We start from the raw sequence: 14,575 nt of genomic DNA, 5'->3' as shown, positions 1-14,575 counted from the left end.
ATCCCTATTTAAATCAATGCATTAAAAAAAACCACCTTATAGGGAATTCCCTGGTGGTTCAGTGGTTAGGACTTCGTGCTTTCACTGCCGAGGGCCTGGGTTCAACCCCTGGTTGGGAAACTAAGATCCTGCAAGCCCATACTTTACTCCCATAAAGGGAAAGCCAATAATAATTGCCATAAATAAGCATATAAGAATAACTGCTATAAAAACAATGCTATTAAGTTCTGTCTGGGCGTGATGGCCTGTTGAAGGCTTCCAGCCGGAGACTTGTTCTACCTGTTTATTTAAGACATGTCAGAAAAAGAGGCTTTTCCTGGACTCTGAGGATTAAAAGAGAGAGTCATTTTCTCGCTATGGGATTCCATGTCAACACTGTATCCGTCGTTTAAGTCCTGCATTTACGGAAATACAGCCTTAATGCTTCCAAATATCTGTTCTACTCTGCAAAGCCAGATGTGTCTCTCATGGGCCTCTGGTTTCTCCCTTTCAGGGCCCCTCCATTCTTTCTTTGAGGGCCTTCCTCTTCTGCCTCACTGTGCTGTACAGATCTTTCCTCTGGGGGGCCCAAGATGGAGCAGGAACAAGCAGGGGATGTGCCCCACAGTGAGGAGTGTAGAACTACGACCTCCCTCCTTCTACATACTTCCAATAATGCCACCCCAAATCCTATTATCCAAAGAGCCTGTTATTGTCTGACTGAGCTGGTTTGTGCAAATGGACGTGATTGAGAACAAAACCATGCAAAAGGGACAGAGTGGATGGAATGAGTCAGCATCCATGACAAGAATGAAGCGGGAATTTTGGTGCAAGGAAAGTGATGTGCTGGATGGGAATGCAAACTGGTGTCCCTGTGGGCTGAATGTGGTTTGCAGAAATATATTTTCTTGGGCCCACATAACATTTAAATTCTTATTTAATTAGCTGCTCACGTGAACACATCGTGAGATTTCACCTGAAGGTCTGACTTTCCAGTTTTCTTCTTCCTTAAAATCAGAAGAACTGGCAGCACAGGGTCCACATTCCCGCACAGTAACAACTCTTGTGAGCCAAGCAATACCTCACCCCTTTCATTTTATCCATTCACTCATTTATTTGGTCATTCACACTCCAACTATTACTACATACTGAACTCTACCAAAAAAGTCTCATAAATAGACAATAGGCCTCATACACCTGCACACTTCAGTCAACAATATCACCTGCCTGGTCCCTTTGAGCACCTGTGTTTGTCACCCCTGCTCTGGGTGCTGGTCTGGCAGGATCCCTCCAGATGGCTCTGATTCCAGTGAATTCTGACCCTACCCAGTGGGAACACGGCCCCCCCGAGAACTCAATGAACTCAGAAGCTGCCCCAGTCAGATGACCTGTGGGCTGAGGAGTGCTTGCGAACGGCCCCTCTTCTGGTCTCCAGCCAGCAACTGTATGACCTCTTCCATTTGGTTCCTGAAGCTGGTGTCTTTGTCAGCTTGTTCAATGGGCCCTGCATGACTCCTGCCCGGGGATCCCAGCCCCGCCCCACCCCACCCATCATTAACCACAGGATCCTCACCTCCAAATTACCCAGGTAAGCAGCCACATTGTTCTTCAGCTCCGTCACACACAGCGACACCCAGTGGAAGCTCTCTTCTAAGTCATCAAATTCCTTGTCTTCTGTCTGAGAGCAAAGTTATGCTTATGAGGGCCGAGAACATCCACATGGGGCCGGTGTACACCCCTTTCCCAAGTCCCTACTAGGGACCACCTTTCCACAGACCCACCCATCAGAGCCAGTTCCTCCAGCCCCAAAACTGAGTGGGACGGTTAGAGGCAGTAAGTGCAGCTTGGTGGTTCTGTATTCAGACCATGGAATCACACACAAGAGCTTATGAGTCCTGGTTCACTTGCTTCCTGGTTGTGTGAACTTAGGCAAGTGTTTTACTCTCTTTGAGCCTGTTTCCTCCTCTGCAATATGGGAATAGTATGAACTTACTTCATCGTGTGGATCCATTAATGCCTGGTTCAGAGTAAGTACTCAATCAACCTGAGCTGCTACTAGTACCTGTTCAACGCTGGTTCCTTGCCCAGACCCAGACATCTCCTATCTGTATCAAGAGACCCCAGAGAAAGAGCAGCACAAGATGCAGAGGAGAAAGCCCCACCCTGGCTCTCCAGAATCAAGTGCGGATGCCTACTCTGCCTCGTCCTGGCTACACATGCTGGACGTTCACTCCCTCAGCCTCAGTTTCCTCATCTCCGAAAGGAGTCTAAGATCCCGCACTGCACAGTCTTGTCCCTTGGGATGGCTGGGATACCACCCTTCCTCCCGCCCGTGCTCACCTTGGGTACGAGCCCCGCCTCCTGCTTCAGCAGCTGGCTCAGCCGGGTGGTCTTCTTGGAAAGGGTGTGCGTATTGATGCGGGCCAGTCGCTCCCAGAGGCTCAGCTGCTCCACCTTGGTGTACTTGGAGGCTGCACCAACAGGGGAGAAGGAGGGCACAGGAACCAGAGCTGACCCGGGAAAGCAAGAGCCCCTGACATACCTGGCAAGGCACCTCTTGGGCCCTCTTCTCAAATGTCAGAGTCACACCCATTAGAATGGTGAATCTCGGAGGAAAAACACAGGGCTCAGAGCCCTCACTCTGATGTGAGCACCCTGACTGAAGAGCTTCCTGCCTGCTTGACTTCTTAGGCCTCAGTTTCCTCATCTGTAAATGAGGATAGCCACCTCACAGGATTGCTAGGAGATCACATAAGATGATAGGTCTGGAGCAAATGACTTAAGCTCTCATTTTACCCAACTGTGAAATGGGGCTAACATTGCCAACCTCAGGGCTATCGTAAGGATCAAACAAGATAATGAGTGAAAAAAACATGCCATAGTTAGCCTTTAGTAAACATTAGCTAAATTATCATTACTATACAGTCTGAGTTGTGCAATTGAGTTTTTCATCTACTTGGGACACTGTTTCACTTTCCAGACCTTTCTGTTTTAACAGCTTCAGAGGCAGCAACCTCCCCACTTTCTCCTCTTACCCTCACCCCTGATAAATACACAGCTCTTTGCCTCCCCAGTATTCATTTCTGCTTAGTATAGCAGACATGTGGTTTGGATAAGATTGATTCCACTTTAGTTCAAGGGGTGGGTGCTGACTGTTATTAGCCAATTCACACAATCCCCCCATCCCCTGCCACAGTGATAGGTTCAAAGAAGGGCACATAACCCAGGCTGAAGCCAATCAGTTCATGGTATTCCCCTAACCATGGCAACTGGTTCAGGGTGAGCATATGACTCAAATGAGTCCTATCAGAGTGAAGCTCCAATTTAGTTTTTACAGCTAAGGGGAGAAAGGGCCCATCTTATCCTGGAGGGCGTGGTGCGCAGGTGTGAGTCTTAGGACAGCAATAGCCCTTTACTATTATGAGGGAGGCCAGCCTGAAGAGGAAGGTGACACATAGTAAAGGCCAGAGACAAGAGAATTACAGGGAAATGAGGCCAGCACCCTGATCAAACCCTACTTAAACCCCACATTACTTCTGGACTTGTGGGTTACATGAGCTACTATATTCCCTTTACTGGTGAAGCCAGTTTGAGATGAGTTTTTTGTAACTAGAAGCATTCTCACTCATGTATCGCCTAAATGCCCCAAGTCCTTACCCACTTCTTTGCGCCTCTTGTACTCATTGATGTTGGTGACCACGTCCTGGAGGGCAGAGGTAGCCCTCTGAAGGACAGGGTAGGCACTGGCATCAGGGAGTGTGTTCTCCAGAATTTTCTGCAGCAGCAATGGGTATTTGGTAATCCTCTGCAAAGGAATTACCAGCAAGAAACTGAGGCCTGAACGTCCAGCTTGAGGCCTGAGGGAGAAGGCTGGTGTTAGGTAGGTCAAGTCCACCCTTGGGGGCACCAAGGGGCCTGGGCTCTAGTCCCAGCTCTGACATTTAACTCACTGTGTGCTCTCAGGCAAGCCACCCTCCTTCTGTGGTCCTCAGTTTCCTCATCTGTAATCTGTGAGGTCTATATGTTAGATGGGTGCTTCTAGTTCTCACTTTACCCTTTTCTGGGCCTTGGTTCCCCATCTGTACTAAATTTAACGGTCAGTTCTCTGCCCTCAGCTTACTCAGTCTCTCAACAGCAGGCACAGCTGACCACTCCCTCTTTCTCGAAACACTTTCTTCTTTTGGCCCCAGAGATACTCTTCATCCTGCTTCTCTCACTCCACAGGCCATTCTCTTGGCCTCCTCTGCTGACTTCTCTCCAATGCTGGAGTGCCCGGGGCCTCCTCTCCTCCTTCTCACTCCACTCACTCTCTTACTGACCTCATTTAGTCCTATGGCTTTAAACACATCCCAAACCCGTATCTCCACTTCCTACTTCTGTCCAGAGCTCCAGACACACATGGTCAACTGCCTACTTGAAATCTCCACTTGGATATGTCTCAAGCACAACTCCGTCTGTTGGACATGCACAGAATATTTCATTTAATAAAATGGTTTTGCTGCTTTAAAAAAGAAGAGCTTTTAAAATCACAGGAACTTGGGAAATCCCTGGCAGTCCACTGCCGTGGGCCCACTCAGATTTGATCCCTGGTCGGCGAACTAAGATCCCGCAAGCTGTGCAGCATGGCCCACCCTCCAAAAGAAGTTTTTTAAAATTGAAATCATAGGAACTTAATGTTTAGAGATGTATTTAAGAGTAAAAAGTCATAATTATCTGTAATTTCCTGTAAAGTATATAGCATAAAATTAGATACAGCAAACAGCAGACATTAATACTTGTTAATTTCAGGTGGTGAGTGTGTGGGTGTTCATTACATTATTCTATTTTTCTATAGGTTTGAAATTTTTCATTTAAAAAAGTAAAATATAAAACAAAACACCTGACAGTGTCAAGGTCCCTTCCAGATGCACCATCTGATGCATAGATGATTATTTCTAGTCCCCTTCCTGATGATGTCTGGAAGTTGCAGAAAGAGTGCCCAAGTCAACGGCATCTGGGACAAGGCTCCAACAGTCTTTCCTTGATCATGACCAGTAGCCCTCAGACCCACCTTCTGAGACACCCACAAGGGTTTCAAACCACAATGTCTAAGCATGCCTCCTCCACGAAGACTCACAAATGTTTCTCATGACTATTATCTGGCCTCCTCTCCATGGTACCCTTGCCTCTTGCTCTTCTTCCTAAGGAAAAATCTCCAGATCAAATGTCCAAGAAAGATCAGCCATGAGGCTAGGAACAGACAGAGTAGGTGGGGGCCCCTCCATTAGTTGCAGGGGGTTGGGATGCAGGGGTGGGATTACCTTTTCAGGACATGCCTATGCTGACCATCTGCTCTCACCAAGGGTTGCCTAGTGCTTGGCTGACTGTGGGCAGGAGAGGTGGAAACAGTCGCCAGATATTTGAAAAACTCTGTCCTCTGGGCTTACTTTCCATGGGAAAGGGACAACTGTCACTTTACAAATCAGAGGTGACAGAGGGGAGGGGGATCTTCAAAGAGATGATTACATCTCTTCTCCACAACCATCAAGGAGTAACTACAGAATTATAGCTGCCTCTTAATTTACAGCCTTTCTAAGGTAAGTTGGAGAAAACTCTTTATGCAGCCTTTCAGATAGGCAACAAAAATTGAAAGGCTCACCCAGAGTTGGGTGAGTATGGGGAAACCAGCCCTCTTACATTCTCTTGGCGGGAGTATCAGTTGGTGGGATCTTTTTATTTTATTTTATTTTTAAATTTTATTTATTTATTCATTTTTGGCTGCATTGGGTCTTCGTTGCTGCACACGGGCTTTCTCTAGTTGCAGCGAGCGGGGGTTACTCTTTGTTGCGGTGCACAGGCTTCTCATTGCAGTGGCTTCTCTTGTTGTGGAGCACAGGCTCTAGGCACGCAGGCTCTAGAGTGCAGGCTCAGTAGTTACGGCACACGGACTTAGTTGCTCTGCAGCACGTGGGATCTTCCCAGACCAGGGCTCGAACCCATGTCCCCTGCATTGGCAGGTGGATTCTTAACCACTGCGCCACCAGGGGAGTCTCTGGTGGGATCTCTTTAGAGAGCAGTTTGGCAATTTGTGAAATGTACAAACCCTTTATTCCCTCAATCCTACTATAGAAATCTACCCAGAAATATCAACTCAAGGACTTCCCTGGTAGCACAGTGGTTAAGAATCTGCCTGCCAATGGAGGGGACACGGGTTCGAGCCCTGGTCTGGGAAGATCCCACATGCCATGGAGCAACTATGCCTGTGCGCCACAACTGCTGAGCCTGTGCTCTAGAGCCCGCGAGCCACAACTACTGAGCCCTCACGCCACAACTACTGACGTCCGTGCACCTAGAGCCCGTGCTCCGCAACAAGAGAAGCCACCGCACTGAGTAGCCCGCGCACCGCAAGGAAGAGCAGCCCCCGCTAGCCGCAACTAGAGAAAGCCCACGCACAGCAACAAAGACCCAATACAGCCAAAAAAAAAAAAAAATCAACTCAAGTGAGCATGGATAAAGGTAGAAGTTATTCAGCAACTCTATTTATGACAGTAAAATTTCAGAAACAATCCAAATATCCATCAATAGGGAATGGTTAAATAAACCACAGACTATGAGCTGCCCTGGGAAGGAACTCTATGCAGTCATTAAAAAGAACATGGTAGATCAATTCATATTGTCCTGAAAAGATATTTATTCATGGCCATGATTAGGTAAAAAAGGAAGTTCTAGAAAAGCATGTAGAGTAGGAGCCCCTTAAAAAATTCATTCATTCATTCACTCATCCTATCTATCTATCTATCCATCCATCTATCCATCCATCCAACATCTAGATGTTCCCATGGAAAGTTTATTTCCTGTCTGTCTGTCTGTAAATATACAGAATAAAGTTCGGATGGAAAATGTTTACTAGGGGGAGGGATGGGGAAACGGGAAACCAAAGGGGAATGGACTTTTTACTTTATATACCTGTGTATTGTTTGAAATTTCTTTTTTCAATAACCACGTTACTTTTAAATTTAAAACAAATTAAAAATGCCAATAAAGGAAAACATGTCATTTGCCTTTTCCAAACACTCTGCCTCAGTTGTTGTGGAACTGCAGGTGCTTTGTGCTGGACTGATCCACCTCTGTAAGCAGCCTCCTCCCCCTGAAAGCTATGCCACTAGAATGGTCTCCCTAAGGCAGAGCTTCCTGCCGACTGCAAGGGCAAGCCTTGATTCCCTTGGCCCCCAGGTGGGAAGCGCTGCCTTAAAAGACAGGATAAACTGGGAGTTCCCTGGTGGCCTAGTGGTTAGGATTCTGGGCTTTCACTGCCATGGCCCAGGTTCAATCCCTGGTCAGGGAACTGAGATTCCCACAAGCCGCGCAAAGACTCCACACTTCCACTGCAGAGGGCGAGGGTTCGATCCCTGGTCAGGAAAGTTCCGCATGCCACACGGTGAGGCCAAAAACAAAGTGGGGCAGCGGGGGGGGAAGAGAGACAGGATAAACTAGACACCCCACCCACTCACTCATCCAAATAAAAAGTGGGAGGCGGCATATATTTTAGAATCACAAAGATCTAATTAGATGGTACCATCTATCCTACCTGGATGAGAAAGAACCATTTATGGCTGGTGTGATTCTAGTCGGCCAAACTCCAGAAAGAGTCCCATGATCATCAGCACAAGAAAGGCAGGATTATTGTTTCAAGAGGGAAGGGATCAAAAGTTCTAGAGCAGCATGTATAGCAGGAGCCCCTTAAAAATTCATTCTCTATCTATCTATCTATCTATCTATCTATCTATCTATCTATCTATCATCTATCTATCTATCTATCCATCCATCCATCCATCCAATGTCTACACTTTCCCATGGGAAGTCTATTTTCTGTCTGCCTGTAAATCTACAGAATAAAATTTGGATGACAGAAAGAATGTCATTCCTGCTGCAACATTAGACCCTAGCATTTCGTTGAGGGCATTTTTGAAACCTGTAGGCTCTGGGGTGCTGCAGGCATTTAGTGGGCAGGGACCCAGGGATGCAGGATATCCTGCTAGGACAGTCCTGCATTATGGAGAATGGTTCTACGTTTCATGTGCCCCTCTTCAACATTCAGAGACTGAATGAATGCCTTGAAATGGACTGCGACTTCAAGAACTGAGATATTTTTGTGACACTTGGACTCCATCCTGTCACATATCTTTACACTGGGAATTACCATGACACACCTTTTGTAAATAAGACCAAGGTCATTTGCAGGAACATAATCCTTCCTCATTTCTTCTGCCTCCCAGTATGTAATGTTATCCCTACTTCAGTTATGTTATTTCCTTCTTTCTCTTATCATACACAAGGAAGTCAAGTTTGTTATCATTGCTCACTGTTATTGCAGGGTACACACATTCTCTGCTCTTTTCTTTTTCTGTACTTCTCGTACACAATGGCTTCTGACTCTTCTTTGCTTAAATCCAAGCTTATTTATTATAAGTAGGTACAAGCATCTGATTGCTTCATACTATTTTCTAGTGTAGTGTTACCCAAGCATTTGCACACTGAAATACATATTACTTTATTAGAAATTATTTTCCTTTTATTTCTCCTTTAATTATAGTTAAGCCATTATATTGATTTTTTTCAGTTATGTCTATAGGCAGGAGAATTTTTTTTTTCAGAATATAACTCAGGATGATAAATTTATTTAATGCTTGTTATAAAAAGGGGGCATTGGGACCAACGGAGCTGAGCACCACAGTGTGGTCTCAGTGAAGCATAATCCTTTCCTAGCCAAGGTAACCACAATAGCTGGGAATTTTTGCGTGTTACTTGCATGCAGTGAGTCTATGTCCCCATGAGCTGTTGTTATTACTCCCACTCCACATGTAGGGAAACAAGGTTCTGAGACACGAAATGACTCTGCCAAGGTATAATAAGGGGCAGAGCCCGATCCGCTGCCAGGCAGCTTGGCGTCAAAGCCCATGAGAAAAGCCTGGACTTGCCTGGCTGAAAAAGACCTGAGTGCAGAAGACATGACAAACAGCAGCCTCTGTGCCAACTAGGGCCCCCCACATAGTGTTTCTAACATGTCTGAACTAGATGCCAATATTTAACACTTGGGAGACTTACATCAAAGTTTCTGGTTTCTCTTGAAAGATCAGAGGATCTGGGCACAGTGGAATCACATTTCTACATGGCAACTGAGGGAGATGGTTTATAAAAAATGACTGCAATTATTTCACTCTCTGTATCTACACCCTTTGAATATGACTTTGAAGCTTCTCCCATCAAGAAGTGGGGAATACTTCTCCACCCCTTGAGTCTGGCACAGCATGCCAATTCCAAGCCGAGATCTCAAAAGGCAGAGCTGAGTCCGCTTGTATGTCCCAGATACATAAGAGAGCCCAGCCAACATCAGCAAAGCTGACCCGCAGTTGATCACAGACACATGAGGGTGTTCAGCCAGGACTAGAAGAATCATTTACTGAGCCCAGCTAAACCACTAACATGCATAAGTGTGACCTAAATACATGTTTGCTTTAAACATATTTTGGGGATGATTTATACTTTAAACCACTATATTTGGGTTGGTTTGTTATATAGCAAAAGCTACTCGATACAGCAACAATCAGCCGAGGCTGGGCTGCAGCTGCACTCTATACAGGGTCTCTTGGCTCTGGTTTGCCACAGTCTCCACTACTCCCTTTTGTCCCACATCTGGTGTCTTGCTTTCCTCATTGCTCACTCCTGTAGAAATGTATTTAGTGACCCTTGCAAAAGCCTAAGTTTGTAAGTTCCATGAAGGGATCAAAGGAAGCAAAGAAGAAAATGAATGTAGGTTTTTTTGGAGGCTGTGATGGGTTAGGACATGGGTACTTCAAAAGGAGGCTTCAGGGAGTAGAGGGGTAAGGATAAGATAAGGAAGAGAAGGAGGAGAGGTAGCAGGAGGCTCCACGTGAGATAATATCAACTTCAAAGCCCTAAACCTACACTGTCTTTCTCTTGGGTATAAAGGAAATGTCTAAGTAAGATGAAATAACAATAATAACTTCTGTTCCTCCTACTCTACTCTGCTTTCCAGAGGATGACCTTCATCTATCTTCATTTGGTGAGCCTGTCCTTGGGAAGATATAAGCCTTTTCAAAACAGAAAAGAAGCAGAACAATTCACAGGCAAGGAAATACAAATACCTCTTAAATATATAGAAAGATATCAAGGGACTTCCCCGGCGGTCCAGTGGTTATGACTCCGCGCTTCCAATGCAGGGAACGCGGGTTCAATCCCTGGTCAGGGAACTAGGATCCCACATGCTGCGGGGCAACTGAGCCTGTGCGTCACAACTAGAAAGGCCGAGTGCCGCAACGAGAGAGCCTGCGTGCCACAACTACAGAGCCCACGTGCTCTGGAGCCCTCGCGCCACAACTACAGAGCCCACGCGCTCTGGAGCCCACCCGCCACAACTAGAAAGAAGCCCGCATGCCGCGACGAAGAGCCCATGCGCTGCAACAAAAGATTCGGCATGCCATAACTAAGACCCAACACAGCCAAAAAATAAATAAATATTTTAAAAAAGGATGATAAACTTTTTTTTTTTAACATCTTTATTGGAGTATAATTGCTTTACAATGGTGTGTTAGTTTCTGCTTTATAACAAAGTGAATCAGTTATACATATACGTATGTTCCCATATCTCTTCCCTCTTGCATCTCCCGGAGATAAATGCACAATGAAACATTACTGAGATGCCATTTTTCACCTATCAGTGGTAAATACTCTAAAGTTTAACAACACACTGCTGGTAAGGCTGTGGAGAAACACCCTCATATGCTGCTCATGGGAATATCAATTGGTATAACCTTTACAGAGGGCAATTTTGCAATATTGTCAAAATTATCAATACATACTTCCTTTGACCTAGCAATTCCACATCTGGAAATTTAACTTACAGATATACTTGCACCTCAGTAAAATAACATATGTTTGTGAATAATCACTGTAGCACTGCCTGTAATATGAAAAGAATAGAAACAAACCAATGTCCATCAACAGAGACCAGTTAAATAAACTGCAGAACAGCCACAGAGTAGAAGAATACGTAGCCGTTCAAAGGATCATACATGTATGTATTGAAATGGAAAGACCTCCAAGATATAATGTAAGTGAAAAAAATTACAAACTTTCATTAAAAAGATGGGGAAAATAAAAGTATATATTTGTATTTGCTTGTATAGGCATACAGGAACTCTGCTAAGATCCATAAGTAATTTAAAAGTGGTTACCTTACCTTTGTGGGTAGGAGCAGTAATTGGGTGGATAAAAGGACAGGGTTGGAAAGGTCTTTTTACTGTGTAAATTCAGATGTTTTAAAGCTTTTGAAACATGCAACTGTTACCCGTTCAAAATTTTAATTTAAAAATATTTTTTTTCTACATATCTCTACCTGGACCTCCCACTCACTGGTGCCAGCTCTGGGCTGCGAGGCCACCCAGAGCAGTTCTGATCCTTTTCCATGGGCAAGACTCTAGCCATCTGTCGAGAGGTCTCCCCAGGTGATACAAACCTGTTTCCTGCCACTGCTGCTTACACCACATGGTTCCCACCATCTCACTGCCTTCCCTATGGTAGTCACGAGTGCTGTTCACCAAATGTTTCTGCTTTTCTGCCTCTGAACACATGGCTGGATGGCAGGCCCTGGCCTCCTGGTAGCTGGATGAAGCCATGTGATTAGCTCTGGCCCATGGATTTTGAGAAGCAACGAATATCACTTCTGGACTACAGCATTTAGTTACCAGTGTTAGAACCCCAGAGCACTTTTTTCCTTTGCCAAGTTACTGGCAATATTCCAGACAGTAGCTGCTGTCAGCTTGAGTCTCAACATGAAGAGCCCCAAGTTAACCTGCAGTGGAGCATAAGGAAGGTAGAAACCTTGTTGGTCGAAGCCACTGAAAGAGCTGGGAGTTGTTTGTCTCTGCAGCATAGCCTAGCCTAGTCTGACTGGGACACTCCTGAAGCAATGTGAGCAGCACCAAGCAGGGGTGAGACTTTAACAGCCTCTGACCTCGGGGTCCATGAGGGTCATTATACTCACAGCACTGCCTCAATAGTGTCCTGGATCTCCCCCTGCAGCTGTGGCTCCTTCCGGTAGGTCTCCACCAGCAGCAAGGCCTGTTCGTAGCTGGCACAGTACACTTTATAGACTTGCTCCAACTCCTCTTGGAATTCCAGGAATAAGTTGCCTGACAGTGAAAAGCAACAAGGAGTTCTCAAAAGCATGTCTGCATGTCCTCTTGCTTAGGTCAGAGAGGAGGTAAGTGACACAGCTAAGCATTCCAGCTCTGGAGTGAGACTGCCAGGCTTAACCAGTGTTGTTGCCTTGGGCAAGTCACCTCATCTTCCTGAGCTTCTATTTTTTTCATCTCACTTTCAAAAGGCTGCTGTAGGATTAAGTAACAGAACGATGTAGAGCTCAGACTGGTGCGCTGCCTATATTTAATAAATGGTAGCAACAATTATAGCAATAATATTGATAATTCTCATATTTGGACAGTGCTTTATAGTTTACAAAACACACTCATGTTATATCTTTACAATTACTATGTGTGGCAAGTATGACTCCAAATGCTCTGTTTATAAAGAATCCCTACAGCACAGCATGGATAGTCACAAATGTGGGCTTTGGAGTCAGAGAGAAGTAAGGCCAGATCTCCAGCCAACCCTTCCCCAGTAGCGTAATCTAGGGCGAGTATTTGACCCCTCTAACCCTCCATATTTTCACCTATAGACTGGAATAAAAATAGTGCTCACCTCCAAATGTTCATTGCGAGGATTAAATCAAATAACGCATGTAAAGCACCTGACACAAACTTCATTCACCAAAAATTTACCAACTGCTTATTTATTGACTATGTGCCAGGCACTCTTCTAAGTTCTGTGAACAAAACAATGACCCTGCCTCATGGGGCTGATATTCTAGTGGGGAAAACAGACAATAAATAAATATATTACATATGCCAGGTAGTGGTGAGTACCATAAATCTAAACAAAGCCAGATAAAGAGTTAGAGAGTGGTAGGAGATCTATTTAGGAAAGACCTCCATAAAGACGTGGATGTTTATCAGAGACCAAAAGAACCCAGGCCTGCAGAAATAGAGAACAAACGTATGGACACCAAGGGGGGAAAGTGGCGGGGGTGGGGGGGATGAATTGGGAGATTGGGATTGACGTATACACACTAATATGTATAAAATAGATAACTAATAAGAACCTGCTGTACAAAAAATAAATAAAATAGCTTTGTGACCACCTAGAGGGGTGGGATAGGGAGGGTGGGAGGGAGGGAGACACAAGAGGGAAGAGATATGGGAACATATGTATATGTATAACTGATTCACTTTGTTATAAAGCAGAAATTAACACACCATTGTAAAGCAATTATACTCCAATAAAAATGTTTAAAAAATAAATAAATAAATAAAATAAAATGCAAAAATTCAAAAAAAAAAAAGAACCCACCGCTAGGAATGTCTGGGGGAAGAGCAGCACCAGGCTTAGGGAAGGACAAATGCAAAGACCTGAAGGCATGTGAACGCTTGACAGCTGGGTGACACAAGAAGGCAGGTGTGGCTGGAACACAGTAAGCAAGGGCACAAAGTAGAGAAAATAAACAGGAAACTGAAGCCAGATCATGTAGGGCCTTAAAGTAAGTAAGTAAGGTGTAGTAAGATGTTTGGATTTTATTCTTATGGTGGCAGAAAGCAAATGGAGGGTTTTGAGCAGGGGTGACATGATCTGGTTTCTGTTTGAAAAGGAACATTCCCATGCTCAATTTCAGCAGCACATACATTAAAGGTAGAATAACACAGGACAGATTAGCATGGCCCCTGCACATGAGTGACATGCAAATTTGTGACGTGTTCTATATTTTAAAATCAGAAACTTATGAGATTGATTATTTGTAGGGGGAGATAGAACGGGGTGGAAAGAACAGGGAATGGGTCAGGGTAGTAGGGATGAGAGGGGAGCAATGCTTCGTTGAATATACCTTTCTATATAGCTCAGATCTTGGAACCATGGTAATGTTTCACATACTCCCAAAATAAATATATAATTGAGACCAACCAGGATGTGGAGGGGGAACCCCGAATAGAATACAAACAATAAGGAATGAACCTAATTCTATTACAAATGAATAACATAACCACACTGAAGGGTGTAGGAAGAAATTAACGTAAGTAACTATTTTTCACAAAGGCACAGGTTAGTAATGCTGATTATAACATAATAAAAAAATATTTTATGTGTCTACTAACTTCGAACAAATAAGTAAATACACTGAAGATAATGGCAGCCATTTCCACCTGTCACAGAAAGATGCTACAAATAAGAAAAGGCAAAAGACTAGAAAGAACCCTGAGGTGCTGGACTGGAATTGGAGGTTATCAGTAGGAACTCATGGTTTTAAATATTTTAAATACATAAATACAGATGGATAGATACAGAAAGAAATGTAGATATGTGTACATGCACGTGTTGGTATATATACATATATTTCCTAACTCTGTCAGCTAAGAGGGCCTAGAAACAATTACACCCCAGGAGCAACAAGCACACCTAGATCTTAGAACCTGCTGTCTAAATACCA

At 44.5% G+C, this 14,575-nt stretch overlaps 1 protein-coding gene across 3 annotated transcripts in view; it reads right to left on the bottom strand.

The window, feature by feature from the left end:
* The window catches only part of ARHGEF37 (Rho guanine nucleotide exchange factor 37), a 66,091-nt gene that overhangs the window by 22,266 nt on the left and 29,250 nt on the right, over positions 1-14,575 (bottom strand). For all 3 annotated transcript variants that reach the window (XM_082382712.1, XM_082382711.1, XM_082382710.1), the window contains 4 exons: positions 12,023-12,170; positions 3,637-3,836; positions 2,320-2,450; positions 1,553-1,657 (listed from right to left, as the gene is read on the bottom strand). In XM_082382712.1, the coding sequence (XP_082238838.1) occupies positions 1,553-1,657; positions 2,320-2,450; positions 3,637-3,836; positions 12,023-12,170 (584 nt within the window). The remainder of the gene's footprint in view (positions 1-1,552; positions 1,658-2,319; positions 2,451-3,636; positions 3,837-12,022; positions 12,171-14,575) is intronic.

Source organism: Balaenoptera borealis (genome assembly GCF_965194805.1).
Source record: "Balaenoptera borealis genome assembly, chromosome: 2".
In the NCBI taxonomy this organism is placed as follows: domain Eukaryota; kingdom Metazoa; phylum Chordata; class Mammalia; order Artiodactyla; family Balaenopteridae; genus Balaenoptera; species Balaenoptera borealis.
The sequence above is the reverse complement of the archived record's forward strand: the minus strand, read 5'-3'. Positions and strand labels throughout refer to the sequence as shown.